Raw genomic sequence first — 19,396 nt, forward strand, 5'->3', positions numbered from 1 at the left:
TGACCCACCCCCAGCTGTTTGGATGATTCGGGGTGCCCTGTGTTGTGTGGGGGCCGGATGTGAGGCTCCTGGGCGCAGGGCCTGTCCCGAGCTGAGCCCTGGCCAGCCTAGGGTCTCCCGGGTTCTACTACTGGGTGCCGCCAGGCCCTGGAGGACAGAGCCATTGCGGAGCCTGCCAGGAGCCCCAGCCTCAGGGTTAGGGGGCTGGGCCCAGACCCTGGCCGTGGCGATGGTGAGGCTCAGCACGCCGGAGCCCCGAGTGTGGCTCCCTGCGCCCAGGCCACTGCTGACAGTGAATAAAGAGCCGCCTGGGGCCAGGACTGTGCCTTGGCCTGGGGCCCGGGGTAGGGGGAGCCGAGGGCAGGAGAGGTCATCTGTCTGACTCTGCCCTGGAGCTTGGTTACTAGGGTCCTGGTTCAGAGCTCCCTTCATCTGGCTGCCTGACCTCCCCAGGCCTCAGCCCCAGAGGTGGACAGACGCCTTGGGGGAGAGGCGCCGGGTCCCTGAAGAGCCACACCAGGCAGCACGAGATCTTTATCAGTGACTGGCCGTGTAGACAAGCCGGGGCTGCTGGTTGGTGGAGGGGCAGCAGGGTTCCAGGTCCCACTGCCGGTAGTTCTGGGTGGTGTAGCGCGGGCGCTGGGGCGCCGACAGGTATGGCACGTAGTCAGATGCCTGCCACAGCGGCTTGACCCCAAATTGGTGCCTGTGGATCACTGGGGGGCCAGGACCCAGGTCACCGGCTGGCTCCGCCTCCTGGCCCCCGGCATCTCACCGCCAGCCCCTGGATCGCCTGCCCCTGGCCCAAGCTCACCGTACTCCTCGTCCCGGTTGGGTCTGTCTTTCCACAGCACGCTCCTGTACTGCGCGCGGGGGCCCCTGTACTGCACAGGGATGATGGGGTCGTACCAGGCGGTCTCCCGGAGACGCTGGGTGTAGGCTGTGGGGTAGGGGGCAGGGGTCATCTCTGCACCTGTGGGCCTCACCCTCCCCTCCAGGCGAGCCTGGTGTCACGGAGGGCCGGGCTGGGCACTCACCCGAGGGCATGCTGGGCATGCTGCGCTCCCTGGGGCTGTGGCATCCGTGCCTGTGGGATAAGCCTTGAAGTGTGGGCTGTCCAGAGCCCGAGGGAGCGTGTTCCAGGCTTCTCGGGAGTCCGAGTTGGTCAGGCCCGTGTACCACAGCTGGCCGGCCGCGTCGCGTCCCATGGGTGTGTACTTCCAGCGCATCAACTGCTTGATGGCCGGTGTCTGACAGGGCCCCTCCTGGGACAGGTAGTCATTGCTGAGGGCGGGGGTGGGAGGAGAGAGACTGAGTTTTCGGCCCCCCTGCCCTCCCCGGGCCTCTTCATCCCCATCACCAGCACTGAGGGTGCAGAATGCAGAAGCCTGGCCCGAGGTGCGGGGGGCCTTGTCTGTCCTTCAGTACTGGACACCCTCCCACCCAGGCTGGCAGAGGGTGGAAGGCTGACCCCTTTTAGCCCCTCCCCAAACCCCAGGACCTCCTAAACATTTCATCTTTTCTTGCCTCTACTAAGTCGTTTGCCCAGCCTCCCAGACCTGCAGGCCCTTTCCTCCAGGAAGCCCCCCTGGCCTGGAGGTGCACCAGGAGGACGTGGTCTCAGCTATGGCTCAGTGAGTGGCGCAGGTTTCACCGTCATTGGTCTGGCCTGGGAGCCGTGGGTTGGGGGACACTGGGAAAGTGTATGGGGAGCCCAGACTCCCAGGGAGACCTTCGGGGAACCCTTGTGCCATCGCCACCCGCCCAGCTATTGGGGCCAGCGGGGAGTGAAGGCAAGCTCACATTTAAAGGAGAAACTATTGCAGCTACACAGGAGTGCCTGTTCCAGGGGCCTCTGTTGCCAGAGCCCGTCCCAGGCTGAAAGCAGCAGGAGGGCTCCCCTGAGGAGGTGGCAGTGATGTGAGGAGGGTCCCGCTTGTGCAAAGCCTGGGGCAGCAGGGATGGTGTAAGGAACAGAGGCTGGCAGAGCAAAGAAGGAAGTGGAAATATGCTAATGATGGCAAAAATCAAACCTCAATGAGATACCATCAAAACTAAAGCTATCCTTCGGGAACACCCTCGCAGCACCACTGCCCAAGAGACAGACATGGGCACGTGCTTTGACCTGGCGAGCTTGCTCCAGAGAGATGCCCTAGGGAGTAAGCCCGTGGCCCCAAGATGGTCCAAGCAGGGCTGCTGATAAAACGTTCTCCCCTGTGCCTGCTTGCAGTTCCCACTCCACACGGAAAACCAGAAACCCACGTGTTTCATAAGAGGTGGGCTCGGCCTGGTCAGTTCTGGGAAGTGGCCGCAGGCTGGTTTGCCACTTGCAGGGAGGGGAGTTTGGGGACCGTCTGGCAGGCCCCACTCTTTTTGAACTACAAAATGAACCAAAACTACAAAATGCACCTGGCTTGTAAAAAGGAATTAAAACAGTCAAAAATAACACACAATGAAAAGCGAGTCTCTGTGTCAATTACACCTCAAAAAAACTAATAAAAGAACATCGCGTTATGGCTGAAAAACATTTTTTTCTCATAATAAATGAATGCCTTTTTGACCTAGAATCAAGAAATCTAATGGCATTTAAATAAAGTACTGGAAAAAGCAGTGAGTCTCCCTGACCTAGCTGCCAGTCCCCTCCACCAGGGCCGCCACTCTTACTGGTTTCTGCTTCATTCCAGAAGCAGCGTGTAGGCACGAGCCATTCCATCCCATCACACACCTGTGGGAACCTGCTTCTATCGTGATGGCACAGATTTTTTTTTTTTTACTTAATTTTCTTGGAAATGGAGCAGCAGCAAGGACACTGACTCACCTTTTCTGTAAAGCAGCATGGTGACCCATTATAGTTTATTAACGCTTATTAATGGGTCCTCTAATGGGTTGAACGTGTCTCCCCAGTTCACGTCCACCCGGAATCTCAGAACATGACCTTACTTGGAAATAGGGTCTTAGCAGATGTAACTTAAGACAGGGTCATGCCGGGTCAGGGAGGCCCTAATGCAACCCTAATGCAGAGCCCTGGTGAGGCTGGGGTATCTACACGGTCAGGGGAGAAGGTCACGAGACAAGGGACGCCACGGACTGCCAGCACCCCCAGAAGCCAGGAGAGACACGAAGCAGATGCTCCCTCACGGCCTCAGAAGGCCCCAGCCCTGCTGACACCTTGGTCTTGGGGCTCCTGGCCCCCAGAACTGGTAGAGGTAAATTCTGTGCTCGAGGCCGCCCCCTTGTGGGGTTGTTCCAGCAGCGCAGGGCTCCCGGGAACCTATCCGCTCTGCTGGCTGGCTGTGTGTGTGTCCTGCATGCGTGAACCACCACGTGTGACCTGCGTGTACTCCTGCCAGGTCCCAAGCCTGGTGCAGGTGGGTGGGGAGGGTGCAGGGAGCAGGTGCAGCACCCACATACCTTTATGGAGACTGAAAGACGCTGGTGGGAAGCAAACCCAAAGAGGCAGTGCAGGGGCAGGACGTGCTCACCTGTATAGAGATGCCAGGAGGTTCACTTCCAGAGTCCCCCGGGGGACGTAGGGCCGGGCAGCCTCCTGCCTCAGGGTCTGCATGTCTGCCTCTGGGTGCCCGGGGGCTCCTGCCTCCAAGGCCTGCGGGGCCATTGTTGACAGCTACAAAGGCAGCCCGGTGTCCTGACAACAGCTGGGTCTGCTGGCCACCATCCAGGCCACTGCCTCTCCCCCAGCTGAGGGGCCGAGCAGGGAGAGCAGAGGCTGAAGAAGGAGGCAGGCGCTCATCTGGGTAGGGCCGACCTGGGGCTCAGCCCTCCCACCTCTTCTCTGCCCCCCAACACAGCCGCATGGGGGCCTCCAAACCCAACGAAGCTTCAGAATTTCCTTTCCACAACCTCAGCCCTACCCTTCCAGGTGCTCAGGCCAGCAGCCCTGCAGCCCCCAGGTCCTCCCTTCTCACCCCACCCCCGTCCAGTCCTTCATCTGTTTCCAAAATACATCCAGCGTGAGAATCTGCACACACGTGTTCACAGTGGCACGATCCACAACAGCCAGAGCGGAAGCAACCCAAATGCCCACCAACCGCAGAACAGAAACCCAAAACAGGGTCCCTCCACACACTGGAAAGTTAGCCATGGAAAGGGGTGACGCGCTGACACAACCTGGAGAACACGAAGCTCAGTGAGAGAAGCCAGACACAAAAGTGTCTGATTCCATTGATGGGAAACGTCCAGAACAGGCAAACCCACAGACACAGAGGGTGGATTCATGGTTGTCAGGGGCTGGGAGGGGGGTGGGGGTGACTGATAATGGGGATGGGGCTTCTTTTGGGGGTGATGGAATGTTCTGGAATTAGATGGTGGTAGCCAGCACAACATAGTAAATATACTAAAACCCACAGGATTGTATACCTTAAAATGTTACACACGTTTTACCACAAGTTAAAACATTCACAAGAAATCCAGAACCTGCCTGCCTTTCACCATTTCCACCTGCTTGTGGCCACAGTCCTGTCATTGCCTGCCCGGGCAGGGCGTCCTCCCTGGTCACTGCGCCCCTGCCCACCTGTTTCCAGGTCTCCACACCAAGGGGAAGGGTGTCCCTTCCCCTCTCTGCCCACAGCCCTCCAGGGTCCCACCCTCCCTCCTGGGGTAACAGCCCAAGTCCTCCCCAAGGCCCTGCACAACCTGCCCTGTCTCCTCCCTGCCCTCCCCTCCTCCCTCTCTCCCCCTCGCTCACTCTGCTCCAGACACACGGGCCTCCTGGCTGTTCCTCCAGCTCACCAGGCACAGTCCTGCCCCAGGGCCTTTGCATGGGTCCACAGCCTGGAGCACCAGCTCTGCCCAGGTGTGTCCATGCCCCCCTCAGGCCCTTGCGGACACGTCAGCCCTGGGCTCAAGCTGCCCTCTCCCAAGGCCCACGCCACCCTTCGCACCGTGACGGCCACATGCACTTACACTCTGTCGTCCACTCCCTGACATACAGAAGCTCCTCAAGGGCAGGTCTGGGCTCTGGCCTCCCTTGTCCCCGGCTGCCCAGGATGGGGATCTTCCCCGGGCTTGCGGGGAGGGCATGGGGTGCACCACCAGTTGTGGGCAGCTGCTCACTGCAGAGAGCCTCACCTCCCTTCCTTCTCAAGATCCCTGGGGCCCCCGGGCCCGTAGGCCCACCCAGTGTCACAACCCCTCTGGTCCAGGCTGGTTTCCTCCCTGGGGCCTCCTGGCCCTCCCCACACACAGGGTGCTAGGCCAGCAGTGTCCCTGCTGGCCCCGGAAGCCCATCTGTCAGGCAGAGGTGCCACCCCCTCTACCCTGGGCCAGGCTTCACTATGTGCTCAGACCACCAGCCCCGGGCCCACCCCCCACTTCCCAACAGAACCAGCCTGGCTGCAAGGACTGGCCTGGATCACGGGGGGCATGAATTCAAGGACCCCGGCGCCCCCTGCTGACCGCCTCTGAGTGGCCCCCGCAGCCTCTCCCCCAGAGCCAGCCATTCCCCACCGGTTTGTGACATTCAGGCCGCTCTGGGGTCCCGGTGTGTGCAGACTCCAGATGGATCGAGAAACAGGCAGCCCCAGCTGGGCACGACGCACATGGTTTAATGACGGCGATGCTGAATTCCAGGAGGAGCGAGGTTCACCTGCGCCAGGCGTGCGGTAGACAAAGGACTGCTCTCTTATTTAAAAAAAACACAACAAAGCTCAAACAAACAAAAATAAAATCTGGACCCATCGGAATACACACATCTATGTACACTGTCCCTGCTCATCCCCGCCCGTCCCCAGCAAGCAGCCGGGATGGGCCGGGAGGTGGGAGCCACCCTTCCCCAAGTTCATGCAGGCTCAGCCGCCTGCCCCTCCGAAGAAGACCTTAAGAGCTGTGACCTCTGTCTCCCCCAGGGGTAGGGGTGGGCCACTGCTCTCCCCCAGCAAGCCTTAACATTTTGGGGACTGATTTACAGAAACACAGAAACAAATCCAAAGGAAAGTCACAGATACACATATACACATGCACATGTGTGGCTGGCTGAGCAGAGCACAAGGCCCTCACAACCGGAGGAGCGGGGGCTCCGGCAGAGCCGGGGTGACCAATGGGGCTCTGCGGGGCCCCCCCCGGCCACGCTGGACCCCCGCCCTGCCCAAGCCACGTCCATCAATGTCCTCCGACCTGGGAAGGGGAGAGGAGGAGAGGCAGGGTGGCTGCTCAGGCCCCTGGCCACACACCGGCCCCACCTCCCTCCTCCGTCTCACCTGAGAACAGGGCAGAAGAGGACAATGAGGTGGGCCCAGGGTCAGGGGGAGCTCAGGAAGCTTCTGGGGGAACCCTCAGGTGCCCCCTCCCGCAGCCGAAGGCGCAGATGGACAGGACCCACTAAGGTGGCCTGGAGGAGAAGGGGCTGGGGAGGAGGGCTGGGCGCCCACAGGACCTGACCCGCAGGGTCAATTCTGCCCTCAGGTTACCCTGACCGGCCGCCCAGCAAGCTGCAAGAACCACAGTCGGCTGTGACCCCGTGAGCGACAAGGACAGTTGGGGCGAGCCATCATGGCGAACAGGTCCCACATCAGTCTCCCTCAGACAACAAGTCCGCCTCAAGGTGACCTCCTTTGGCGTGTGGCCTGCTCCCAATGCCGTGCCCCTGAAAGAGCCACCGGTCGGCTGCTGGGGCAGGGAGAGCAGAGGTGGCTGCAAAGAAACCTCTCGAGTGGGGACGTCGTTTCGATCCACGGGCCAACCTGAGCCGCCATCCTGCCAGGCCCTTCCCCGGCCGACCGGCCTGGTGTCCAGCCATCTGTCCCGTAGCAGGTGTGGGCAGCAGTGAGCACGAGCTTCCGGGCAGAACCTGAAGCCCCAGCGAGGCGGTGACGGACACGGACGGAAGGGGGCGGCATCCAGGAGGCGTCCATCCCGCTCCGAGAACAGCCGTCTGAGCCGGGGCCACCCAGGGTGGAGGGATCCGGAGGCCCCACTCCTGCTGGTGCCCGAGCCCGGCCCCGCCCCAAACACCGGCTGACAGGGTTCACAATCAGGCTTTAATAGAACCTTCAGGGTCTCTCCAGGCCCGGCTCCCGCCCCACCCTGGCTGCCTGTCTTCCTCTGGGGCCCATGTTCAGGGGAGGGGAGGGTCCATGCACGCTGAGAGGTGGCGCTCTGCGACCAGGACGGCACGGCCATGGGTTTACCGGATCCTGGTGAAGAGGTTGAGGACGGACACAGATTCCTGCAGGGCACACAGGAGCGATGCTGAGCCCTCGGTCCGGTGACCTCCCGCAGGGGCCAGCTGCGAGGCTGGGCCGGGCGCCAGCCGCTTGGGCACAGGAAGGAAGTTCTGCCTGGAGGGACCCCGAGGCTCCGGGCCGGAGGAGGGGCCTGTGCAGGCACCTTGCGCGGCGAGTGCCCCAGGATGTGCAGGGACACCAGGTGATGCAGGAGGAGAGAGGGGGTGAGGAGAGAGGGGGTGTGGGGATCCCGGGGAGGGCACAGCTGACGGGGTGACTCGGGCTGGCTGAGCGGCGGGGGCGGGGCAGGAGGCCCCAAGACAGGCTGAGGGCATACACGTGGGGGAACATCTGGCACTGATACCGACCCACTTTACCTTTGTCGAACGGGTTTTGCTAAAGACATTCCAGAACCTCAGGGTTTCATCTCCAGCACCAGTGACTATGGCCTCTCCGTCAGGGGACATGGCCTGCGGGAGAAGAGAGACCCCCTCTGTCCTTGTGGCCTATGGGCAAAGCCATGAGAACACAAAGGATGCCACACCCCGCTCTGTGCAATTGGGCAAAGGATTTGCTGGTTTAAGCACAAAACTTTTTTCTAGAAAAAACCAAAATATTGAAGAGTGAGTGGATTTGGGGAGGGGCTCCTTTCTCCAGACACGTGCAAGTGGTTATTTGGTGAAACATCTAGAGATGATCTGAGAGGTTGGATGTGGGTTATTCGTGGCATCTTCTATTTTTATGTGGAAACAAACACCTGGAGATTATAAAGGCAGGCAGAGCTGCCCCTGCTCACAGGGCAGGGGCGTTGGTGAAACAGATTCAGAGTGATGATGCTGCACCCTGCAGTTCAGTCCCAGAGCCCGAAGCTGTTCCCGATGGAGGAACCGGGCCCAGCTGGGGAGACTCACCAGGTAGAGAACCCGGTAGGAGTGCCCGGTCAGCTTGGCCACCTGTGTCAGGGATGGGTATTTCCAGACGAGGATCTGGTTCTGCGAGTAGCCGTGCGTGCTCACCTAGGGGACACAGAGAATGCTGTCAGAGCCTGGGGCTCCCCCCTCCAGTGGCCCCAGGGCACAGACCCCCCCAGACACACCCACCGAGGCACAAGGACACCAAGGCACGCCCGCAGGGTGCAGAGACCACAGGTGTCAGCCCTCAACCCCGCACCCTGGTCGATGACTGACTCCAGACAGGGAACCACACTGCACATGAGAGCCCTCGGGCCTCTCCTGCAGTCACTGGGCACAGGTACCGGGTCAGCTTCTGCCAGACCTGGACGGCTGGGGCCTGGCCTCCTGCACCCCGCACTCACCAGCTCATTGGCGTGCTTGGACCAGGCGAGGTTGCACACCTGGGAGCCGGTGTCGATGCACTGTAGCGGCTGCCCCGTGAGAGTGTTCCAGAAGCGGATGCAGCGGTCGGCTGTGCCGCCGCCGGATGCCAGCAGCCCGTGCTGGTGCGGGGACCAGGCGATGGCCTTCACGGCCGCCAGGTGCTCTGTGTACTGCTGCACAGGGCTCAGGCTTGAGTGGTTCCAGACCAGCAGCTGCGGGGACGGGGCTGTGAGGCCCGGGCAGCTTGGCCCCCAAGGGAAGGCAGGGCCCATCTTGGCCTCCCTTGGGGTGCACCCCTGTCACCCCTGCTCCACAGTACGAAGGCTGGCGGGGAGGGAGGGAGGGCAGGGGCTGGACCTACCTTGTTGTCGTTGCCCCCTGAGGCGAGCAGCTGGTGGTCCGTGGACCACTTGAGCCCACACACCTCCTGCCGGTGGCCCTGCAGCCGCCGCTCTGACTGCAAGGGCGGCGTGCGGATGTCCCTCTGCAGGATCATGCGGTCCCGGCTCCCGGACGAGAGCTGGTCGGCGTTCCAGGCCAGCGCCCCTGCGGCCGGGCAGAGGGTGGGATGAGGACGTGGCCCGGCCCCTCGGGACCCACCCACCCCCGGGCCCCCAGCGGCTCCTCACCGACGCGTGCCGTGTGGCCTTCCAGCATGGACAGCTTCTTCCCTGCGGCCGCATCCCAGATCTGCACGAAGCCCTTGTGTGTGCCAACGGCCACCAGGTTCCCCTAGGACGACAAAACGGGCAAGAGCGGGCATCAGGCCCCTGTGTGGGGACCCCTTGCTTGGGCGGCCAGGGAGCTCCCCTCACCTCCCCGCGGCAGTGCCTTGGGCCCACTTCTCTCAAGGTCTCTAACACGCGCCCCTTCGGACACCCCTCCTAGGAACTTTCTGGGCAGACGGTTGTACAGAGAGTGGAACTGTTAAAACCCATGCAATGTGGCTCAAGATCCACATGCTTCAACATGTGGAGCGAGCCTGCCCCCGAATCTCTGTCACTCCAACCATCTCTACCAGGCTGGGGACAGCTGGGGGCAAAGGTGTCACTGGGGCTTGGACAAGTGACCACAAGGCCAGATTCTGGCTCCTCTGGGTCTCCAAGGCCCCCATCACTGCCGAGGGCCCCTCCAGTGAGGGCCGGTCGACGTCCCTTGGGCCAACCCTGCCCAGCGGGGTGATAGGGCTAGTGTACTGACCCTCTCAGACCAGCCAACGGAGGTCACCGAGTCCCCTTCCACGGAGAGGTCACAGAGCCGGGTCACCTAGCAGAAGGGGGAGCAGTTGGTGCCCACTGCTCCTTCAAGATCCAGACTGTCCATTCATCCATCTGTCTGTCCACCCATTCATTCACACCTCAGGCCTAGGGGCATTGGCATCAGTGCTGGGACCCAGTAGAAGGCGGCTAGGGGGCTCGGGAAGCCACAGGCCAGGAGGGGACACACCCAAGCACAGGGATGCTGACTGCACAGAGCCTGGAGGGACGCGGGCATCACGCCCGGGGGGATCCCTGCAGCAGGTGTCGGCCACAGGCGCGCGCGCGTGCGTGTGTGTGTGTGTGTGTGTGTGTGTGTGTGTGTGTCGGCCTCCCTGTGCTGGCTTCGCTCGCCTTCTCTGAACCCACTTGCATCTGGTTTTGTCCCTCAAACACCCCACCTGCAGGGTCTTTGTGTCCTGCAGACCCTGAGCCCACATGTGTCCAGCAGCCACTCCGAGGCATTTACTGCTGGGTGGGGAACACTGCACTCAGCTGGGCCCGGACACCGTGCCTCTTCTGCTGGCACGGGCGGAGGCTGGAGCTCAGGTCGGGGAGCAAGGACTCCTGACTCTCGGAAGCCAGCCCAAGGCAGGGATGGGCGTGGGCCTCCGCTCACCCCTGCTGACCGACCCCAGGAGAGTCTGCACACTGAGGAGACAGGCCTGGGAGGAGGGGGTGGCCGGGAGCTGCCCCAGGCTCTGGAGGTCCCCGGCAACACTCCCAACCTTCACACAGGCCCCGGCCTGGCTCGGCTACCGTAGGAAGCCGCTCTGCCACCCCCGAAGCCTGTGCGCATGCGCACAGGCTCAGCAGCGCCCACCTGGCTGGTGCAGGCGCTCCACAGGTACACGCAGGTCCCCAGCCCCACGCTGAGTACATTGAGGGATGACCAGTCCACCAGGTTCAGGTAGAAGTCGTCCTGCAGCTCGGGCGCATCCAGGACCTTGAAGGGGATCTTGGAGATTTTGCGGGTGGGTTTCCGTGGTGACCGCAGTAACTTCTGACTGCAGGGAGACCGAGGCAGAGATTTGGCAACAATTGCACAGAACTGCAGAGACGCCATCTCCTCCCGGTGGCCCTGGGAGGCTGCGTCATTTCCCGCTTGTCCCGACTCTGTCACTCTGTGATCCCAAACCCGTGGGTGACCCCACGGCCACCAACCCCTCCACCACTGGATGTTCAGCCGCCCTGAGCTCCGAAAGCCCCGCCTTCCCCTCTGCCCGGCGCCTCCTGCAGGACCCCTCTCAGGCTCCCAGCACCTGGTCTGGGCCCGCAGCAAGTCCCCAATGAGGGGGGTCCTCTGGGCCACCCCGTACCCCGTACACAGCTCTAGAACTGATGGCAGCTCCCGGGCCCTGCCAGCTGCCCCCCAGCCCCAACCCCGGCCAGTGCAGGTCTGGACTCACCTTTTGTTGCTGACGGGGGACAGGGAGTAGGGAGACACGTCATTGCCATCGTCGGGGCTGGAGCGCTTGGTGCTGAGGGAATACTGGGGGCAGGGGACACCCACTGAGTGGATGCTGTGTCCCGGAAGCCCTGTGCCCTGTGCCCGAGTCCAGGGTGCACCGAAACTGGGAGAGGCTCTGACTAGAGATGCGCGTCCCGGGCAAACCAAGCCTCGCACCCAAGGCGTCCTCCTGCAGGGCTGCTGGCATCAGCCTGTCTCTCCAGCCCCCATGCAGCCACCAGCCCCTCAGCCCCGTCTCCTGAGGGACCCAAGCCAGGCCTTCTGGCGCTGCTCCAGGGCCCAAACGGGGAGGTGGGCCGCGGGGCGGCTCAGGCTGAGGCCCCGCCCCTCCACCCTGCATGCGGCACTGGTCCTAGGTCCCTCCAACCCACAGGCGCGCAGAAGGGTGACAGGCCTGGTGCGGGGCACGGGGTTAAGTGGGCCCCCGCGCCTCTTGTATTCCAGCCCCCCGGCAGGGCTGAGATGGGAGGAGATGCCCGTAGAGGCTGAGACCGGAGGCCGGGGGCAGCCAGTGGGGCTCACCGTGAAGAGGCCCTTCCTCTCAGGCGTGGAGGGCTGCAGCCTGCGGTCCTCCGTCTGCGGGTCCTGCACCTTCTCGATGCCGGCACCAAGCAGTTCGTTCTTCAGCAGAGCCGAGTAGGCCAGGCCGTCTGTGGGCACCAAGCTCCGTGAGGCTGGGCTGGGGGGTGGGGCGATGGGGGCGGGGGGCGGGGGTACCTGAGTCCGGACCTTTGCCGTTGTCCGAGGTGGCGTCCTTGGCTTTCCGGTTTTGGCTGGGAGATTTCTCATTTTCCTGCGGGACAGGGAGGGGAAGGAGGTAGGGCTGAGTGGGAAGGACCCGGCCCGTGCCCCAAGGCTGCGCGGTCAGGGTCCCTCTCCCGACCCCCCTCACGTTGATCCTGTGGAAATTCACGCTCCAGTTGGCGCCGGCTCTCGAGGGGATGAAACGGTCCCCGTGCTTGCTGGGGGAGGACACGGGGGAGTTGGCGGGTGTCAGGGTTCGCCGCATCTCTGCAACCTGGAAAGACAGCAGGGTGGGCTGGGTGCCTCAGAGCCCCCAGAGCACCCCAAGGTCAGCCTCTCTCCTCCCCGACTGAGGCCCCACCCACTGTGCCTCCTCGCCCTTGGCCTCTGGCCGCTGAACAAGGGTTTGATCTTGGTAGTGACCCACGTGCTGGAACCTGCTAGCAGCACCATGTCTGGGGCTCAGTTCGTCCACCCAGCTCCGTGGGTGGGAAGAGGCCGGGGAGCGAAAGCCCGACCATGGACACCGCCACGTGCTGAGATCCGTTTCTCAGCAGTCACCAAAGGACGGGAACGTTGACAGCACAGAACAAGAGCATCTGTCCCCCAACACTGAGAGCCTGTCGTCCTGCCAGCCCCATTCCCCACACACAAGGCTATTCCCCCATCAGACCACGACTCAGCCCCAGAACTAGGCAGTGGGAATGTCCCAGGAATGTCCCTTTTTCTACAAGGGATCTGCTGTAGGTTGAACTGTGTCCCCCAAAAGGATATGCTGAAGTCCCGAACCCTGATACTTGGGATGTGACCTTAATTGGAAATGGGGGTTTTGCACGTGTCATCAAGTTGAGACGAGGTCATACTGGAGCAGGGTGGCCCTAAATCTAAGGCCTGGTGTTCTCAGAAGAGATAGACACACCGGTACACAGAGTGAGGGGGGACGTGAAGATGAGGCAGAGACTGGAGGGTGGGTCTGTAAGCCTAGGACTGCCGGCAACACCAGAAGCCAGAAGAGGCAGGAAAGGCCCCGCCCTGGACGGCCCAGCACGGAGCTGAGAACGCTGAGAACTGGCGGGCACAGCCTGCAACGTGTTGGGAGCCCAGGACAGAGAAACACAACAGGGCGGAGGGGGTGGGGACGCAGGAAAGAGCAAAACAGGGCCCTCCCGTGCCACCATCGCCCCTCTGCCCTGGCTGCCCACGAGCATGAGGGGTCTGTGGCCCCGGCAACGGAGGGCAGCGCAGGGAGGCGCTGGGGGATCTCACACCTGGCGTGGCCATGCCGCCGAGGGGGAGGACGTGTTTGTCGCCTGTCGGCACCTCTGTTCTCCGAGGGCCAAAGCCCAGCAGCTGCCCGCCCCCCTGGGCCCCAACTCTCCCCGGCTCCAACGGGCCAGGACAGCGCCGGCGGGACAGCCCTGGGTACTCACGCTCGGCATCGTGTTCTCGTTCTGGATGACAATCTGCCGGAGGAGGCGCCGCTCGTAGTCCTGGTCCATGGCGGCCGTCAGCCTGGGCGGGAAGGGCGGGAGAGGTCGGCGCCAGCGGGCAGCGGTCCCCACTGCCGCCTGGCGAGCACAGGGCGCTCCTCGGGGACAGCCAAGTCCCCTGCCAGGTGGGGGCCCTTCCCTCCCAGGAGCCCAGCGGGACGTGACAGGGACAAACGGGCTCCTCTCTGGTTGTTCTACAGGAACCTTCCACCGGGCCCGCACGCCTTTGTCCTGGTTCTGGCCGGTCGCCCGCTTACCCCAGGCCCCCCCATCCCCCACAGGCACCCATCTTGTCGCCTTCCTGCTTCAGACGCTCCAGGCCGTGAGCCGCCCCTGGGGCCTCGTCCTCGCCCCTGTGAGGGAGGCGGGGCGGGCCCGTCAGTCGGGGTCTGCGGAGCTGACCGGGCGCAGGGCCTGCCGGGGCGGGGGATGGTGGCCTCCAGCGGACACACGCCTCCGCCCAGCTCCCACCAGCTCCCCCGACCGCCTGGGGAGGCCTCTGAGGAAGAGGAGCAAGAGTGCGGCAGCGAGGGGCCGAGGAGCATTCCAGGGAGGGAAGAGCAGACGCCTCAGAGGGCAGGGTGCCCTTCCCGGGGGATGGCAGGCCAGAGTCCAGGGATGCCTGAGGCTCGGGGCGGGGGGCGGCGCCGAGGGGGCCCCCCCCCAGCACAGCCTCCCGCCTCGCGCCTGCTCTGCCCCCACCCCCCGGCCTCGCGCCATCACGGTCACCCTACGCTTCCGGCTGCAGCCCGAGGGCTGGACGCGGGCAGTGTTGGCTAGTTCCGGCCCCCGAGCCTCCAGGCTGGAGCTGCTCTGACAACCGACCAAGTATCAAGAATTGGAAAAGTGAAGGCTGGCCAGAAATTAAGTTTACGAATACAAATTCCTAGGTGTAGTACCCTCCACACTTGCCTTTAAAAAAAATTAGGGTAAAATACACGTAACATAAAATTCACCATCTTCACCATTTTTAGGTGCACAGCTCAGCGGCGTTCAGTCCTTTCACGTTGTTGGGCAACCATCCCCACCATCCACCTCTAGAACTTTCTCGTCTTCCCAAACTGAAACCCTGTCCCCATGAAACATTCCCTCCCCATCCCCTTGCCCCTGTGAGCTCCTCAAGAAATCAAATACACACAGCCACGTGACCCAGCAACTCCACTTTGAGATATACACCCCAGAGAAAGGAAACAGACCCACACAGAAGCTAATGTTCAAAGGCTCTTACCAGTACTATTTACAAAAGCTAAGAAGAGAAACAACCCAAGTGTCACCCACAGTGAACAAGGCATGCTCCATCCCCACCCTGGAATATTACTCAGCCTTAAAAAGGAAGGAGATTCTGACACCTGCTACACCATGGATGAACCTTAAGGACATGATGCTGAGTGAAATAAGCCAGACACAAAAGGCCACATACTGTGTGATTCCACTCATGAGAGGTCCCAGAGCTGTCAAGTCCATACAGACAGAAAGTAAACCAGAGAGAACGTTTGCCCTTAAAAAAAAAAAGACACCTGAGGAAAGTCCAGTGCTCGCGTCTCTCTGTGTGACCAGGAGACTACGAGACACTCAGGCCGATCTGCTGAACTGCTACTTTCGTGCCCCCAAATGGCCTCTCCGAGCTCCTGGGCCTAACCCTGGGCTGAAGCACCGGCACGAGCCTGTCAGGTCCTTGTCCCTCACCGGGATTATGTGATGCACAGGGCTGCCTTGGTGTGGCTTCGGCCCAAAGCCAGATGCTCGGCCGAAGCAGAGCCAGTCGGGTTAGACCCCACGGGACAGTAACACAGCCACTGGTCACCTCAGCGTGCCTATCTTACTCCACGTTCCCTCCACGCGGCCCCGTGAACTGGATGCTTGCACCCCCTCGCAAAGATGAGGCTGTTGAAGCTGGGCAAGGGGTCAGGTGGGGGAAGAAACAGGGCTCCTGCCTGGACGCCCACCCGCCCCCGTGCCCACGGCCCTCCCTCCACTCAGCCTGGGGCCCTTCTGAGCCCGTGCTGGCCCAGAGCCACCCATGCCCTGTCGTCGACAGACAGCGGGCTTCCTGCTTTGGTGAGAAGCGGGGTTGCAACACCTCCGCCCCCTCCTCATTTCAGGTAAACCTTTGGGAGCAGGCACCCCCTTGTTGGCCAACGGCTTCCTGCCCCAGCAGGGGTCCCTAGACACAACTTGTCCATTCTGGCCCCAGAACATAGTCTCTGAAATGACGGATGGCTGTCTCCGTCTCTGGCCTTGACCTCCCCCTCCCCAGGCGCCCACCCAGGGCCCCCTGCAAGCCCTCACCTCACCTGACCGCTCCTGGGCAGCAGGGCCATAGCGGGACACAAAGGCGCCCATCTGAGCATCTGGCCTGGGGGGGAGACACCCATTCAGGGGACCGTTTCCCAAGGGCGGACCCAGCCGTCTCGCACCACAGTGCCAGGCCAAGTGCAAGCCAGAACCAAGCCCCAGCAGTGCCGGCGTCCACGGCGACAGAGTGGCCCGTGAACGGGCTTCGAGTGGGGCTGGACACCAGGAAGAGCCATCACGGCCCTGTTCTAGCAGCTCCAGAGTTGGGCCAGTTGGCTGTCCCTGCTCTGCAGACACGGAAATAAGGCTCAGAGAGCCTGGCTAACTTCCTGGCCCAACGTGTGTGGTCAACCGCGGCGGCCCTGACCAGGGCCTCGTGTGCCGCCCGCCGGGCAGTGAGCCCTCGGGAGAGCAGGTGCAGGCGCACTCGGCTGTGCGCTCAGCAGCACCACCTCCAGGGCCGCCACTGCTAGGCTACAGCTCGGGGCCGGTGGGGCCCAGGGGAACGAGGGGCCTCATCTTCAGCCGTCTAAGCCTCTCGGTCCACGTGAGCTCACTTCCGACGGAAACCACGGCCCCTCCGTTCACAGACCAAAGTCACCGTGCTGAAGACCCCGGCGGCTCCCTACGTGGTCAGACGGCAGGGCCCAGACAACAGCTCGGATGCCGCCCGCACGCCAGAACCTAAGCGGAGCCCAAAGCACCACGGTCATCTCAGAGCACATGGGGCGGGAGACTAGTTTCCTGGGATGCGCCAAGAAGCTGCTCCTAAGGCACCACGTGTCCTTGCACAGAGGGTGCGCTGAATCCGAGTCCAGCAAGTACGCCCAGTGTGACGCGCCCCCCTCCATCTGCCCGCTACGTCCCAACGGGACAGTCTACAGAAGCCCGTGCAGCTGGCGGACGTCTCACTGCTGACAGATGTGTCTGTTGAGGGTCAGAGAGGTTCCTAGTCCCCAGGCTCTGGGTATGTTCCCTTATATGGCAGAACGGGCTTTGCAGATGGGGTTAAGGCCCCCGGGATGGGGATGTCCCGGGGGGCCCAGTGGAGGCGGAGGGTCAGAGGCAGAGAGAGACGGGAGATGCTGCACTGCTGGATACGATAGAGATACGAGGATAGAGGACGGGGCCGCGAGCCAGGAAGGCGGCGCCTCTAGAAGCTAGAAAAGGCGGGAACAGATGCTTCCCTGGAGCCTCCGGAAGGACTAGCCCTGCCTACGCCTGGATTTTAGCCCCGTGAGGCCCGAGCCAGTCTCCTGACTTCCAGGACTGTGTGAATAAATTTCTGTTGTTTTAAGCCACTGAGTTTGTAGTAATTTGTTACAACAACTGCAGGACACGCACACACTAGGGGCAGGCGGAGGAAGGTAGAGCACCGAGACCACCTTTGCTGATCTTTAGGGAGTGGTGGCTGCCAAGAGGGTGTCCTCAGCGTGGGCCCTTAGAGGCATGCTCTCTGCCCCAGCCCGTGCGGCTCACGCGTCTGTCGGAGAGTCTTCATTCACCCCACCAATCCCATGTTTTCTGAGCACCCTCAGGCCTGGGGCGGGTGCTAGGCTGGAGCAAGCAGCGAGGACACAGTCCCACCGTGATGAGCTCCCTGCCTAGCGGGGCGGCGAGCCAGAGACAAGTCACCAGGGGAAGAGGAGCCATGCCGGTGGCAGCACACCACAGCGGCCAGCTGTCTACGGAGGGCCAAGGTGGACGCGAGGTCCAGATTGGGCAGTGGGTGAGTGTGTGGGGCCGTCGGGTGCCAGCATCCAGCCCAGGATGAGGTCTCCGAGACCCGACCCCTCACAGAGGGACTCACGGAGGCATGGGCACGGGTGCAGGGGCTCCGGGACTAACGCCTTCTCAAGCTCTGCCCTTGTAGATGCAGATGACGCACCCCACCATGGACGCTGCTCTCTTTTCTAAAGTGACAAGCCAACCTATATGACAAACCCACAGCCAACATCGTCCTCAATGGTGAAAAACTGAAAGCATTTCCACTAAGATCAGGAACAAGACAAGGTTGCCCACTCTCACCACTCTTATTCAACATAGTTTTGGAAGTTTTAGCCACAGCAAGCAGAGAAGAAAAGGAAATAAAAGGAATCCAAATCGGAAAAGAAGAAGTAAAGCTGTCACTGTTTGTAGATGACATGATACTATACATAAAGAATCCTAAAGATGCTACCAGAAAACTGCTAGAGCTAATCAATGAATCTGGTAAAGTAGAGGATACAAAATTAATGCACAGAAATCCCTGGCATTCCTATACACTAATGATGAAAAATCTGAAAGTGAAATCAAGAAAGCACTCCCATTTACCATTGCAAGAAAAAGAATAAAATATCTAGGAATAAACCTACCTAAGGAAACAAAAGACCTGTATGCAGAAAATTATAAGACACTGATGAAAAAAATTAAAGATGATACAAATAGATGAAGAGATATACCATGTTCTTGGGTTGGAAAAATCAACACTGTGAAAATGACTATACTACCCAAAGCAATCTACAGATTCAATGCAATCCCTATCAAACTACCACTGGCATTTTTCACAGAACTAGAACAAAAAATTTCACAATTTGTATGGAAATACAAAAGACCCCGAATAGCCAATGCAATCTTGAGAACGAAAAACAGAGCTGGAGGAATCAGGCTCCCTGACTTCAGACTATACTACAAAGCTACAGTTATCAAGACAGTATGGTACTGGCACAAAAACAGAAAGATAGATCAATGGAACAGGATAGAAAGCCCAGAGATAAACCCACACACATATGGTCACCTTATCTTTGATAAAGGAGGCAGGAATGTACAATGGAGAAAGGACAGCCTCTTCAATAAGTGGTGCTGGGAAAACTGGACAGGTACATGTAAAAGTATGAGATTAGATCACTCCCTAACACCGTACACAAAAATAAGCTCAAAATAGATTAAAGACCTAAATGTAAGGCCAGACACTATCAAACTCTTAGAGGAAAACATAGGCAGAACACTCTATGACATAAATCACAGCAAGATCCTTTTTGACCCACCTCCTAGAGAAATGGAAATAAAAACAAAAATATACAAGTGGGACCTAATGAAACTTCAAAGCTTTTGCACAGCAAAGGAAACCATAAACAAGACGGAAAGACCACCCTCAGAATGGGAGAAAATATTTGCAAATGAAGCAACTGACAAAGGATTAATTTACAAGCAGCTCATGCAGCTCAATAACAAAAAAACAAACAACCCAACCCAAAATGGGCAGAAGACCTAAACAGACATTTCTCTAAAGAAGAGATACAGACTGCCAACAAACACATGAAAGGATGTTCGACATCACTAATCATTAGAGAAATGCAAATCAAAACTACAATGAGGTATCATCTCACACCGGTTAGAATGGCCATCATCAAAAAATCTAGAAACAGGGCTTCTCTGGTGGCGCAGTGGTTGAGAGTCCGCCTGCCAATGCAGGGGACACGGGTTCGTGCCCCGGTCCGGGAAGATCCCATGTGCCGCGGAGGGCTGGGCCCATGAGCCATGGCTGCTGAGCCTGCGAGTCCGGAGCCTGTGCTCCGCAACGGGAGAGGCTGCAACAGTGAGAGGCCCGCGTACCACAAAAAAAAAAAAAAAAAAAAAAAAT

The 19,396-nt window shown here is 60.4% G+C and overlaps 2 protein-coding genes across 5 annotated transcripts in view; both read right to left on the reverse strand.

The window, feature by feature from the left end:
- Positions 1 to 443: 443 nt before the first annotated feature.
- Positions 444 to 4,419, reverse strand: CUNH19orf71 (chromosome unknown C19orf71 homolog). Its single transcript, XM_029218019.1, is given in 5 exon segments — positions 444 to 716; positions 815 to 940; positions 1,038 to 1,094; positions 1,097 to 1,284; positions 3,483 to 4,419. Coding segments are annotated over 5 exon segments (684 nt in total). The 5' UTR covers positions 3,617 to 4,419; the 3' UTR covers positions 444 to 537.
- A 1,125-nt stretch (positions 4,420 to 5,544) lies between these two features.
- Positions 5,545 to 19,396, reverse strand: part of FZR1 (fizzy and cell division cycle 20 related 1) — a 29,916-nt gene continuing 16,064 nt past the window's right edge. For 2 of the 4 annotated variants that reach the window (XM_029218011.1, XM_029218010.1), the window contains exons 2-14: positions 13,420 to 13,501; positions 12,138 to 12,263; positions 11,975 to 12,038; positions 11,768 to 11,895; positions 11,184 to 11,266; positions 10,598 to 10,781; positions 9,719 to 9,784; positions 9,148 to 9,250; positions 8,880 to 9,064; positions 8,497 to 8,730; positions 8,093 to 8,197; positions 7,550 to 7,651; positions 5,545 to 7,183 (exon numbers count right to left, since the gene is read on the reverse strand). In XM_029218011.1, the coding sequence (XP_029073844.1) occupies positions 7,142 to 7,183; positions 7,550 to 7,651; positions 8,093 to 8,197; positions 8,497 to 8,730; positions 8,880 to 9,064; positions 9,148 to 9,250; positions 9,719 to 9,784; positions 10,598 to 10,781; positions 11,184 to 11,266; positions 11,768 to 11,895; positions 11,975 to 12,038; positions 12,138 to 12,263; positions 13,420 to 13,488 (1,491 nt within the window). In that variant the 5' untranslated portion in view covers positions 13,489 to 13,501 and the 3' untranslated portion in view covers positions 5,545 to 7,141. Of the gene's footprint in view, positions 7,184 to 7,549; positions 7,652 to 8,092; positions 8,198 to 8,496; positions 8,731 to 8,879; positions 9,065 to 9,147; positions 9,251 to 9,718; positions 9,785 to 10,597; positions 10,782 to 11,183; positions 11,267 to 11,767; positions 11,896 to 11,974; positions 12,039 to 12,137; positions 12,264 to 13,419; positions 13,502 to 15,773; positions 15,836 to 19,396 lie in introns of all 4 variants that reach the window. The other 2 variants (XM_029218012.1, XM_029218014.1) reach the window with 2 other exon arrangements.

Source organism: Monodon monoceros, unplaced genomic scaffold, assembly GCF_005190385.1.
Source record: "Monodon monoceros isolate NGI ecotype Baffin Bay Population unplaced genomic scaffold, NGI_Narwhal_1 Super_Scaffold_12, whole genome shotgun sequence".
Lineage (NCBI taxonomy): Eukaryota > Metazoa > Chordata > Mammalia > Artiodactyla > Monodontidae > Monodon > Monodon monoceros.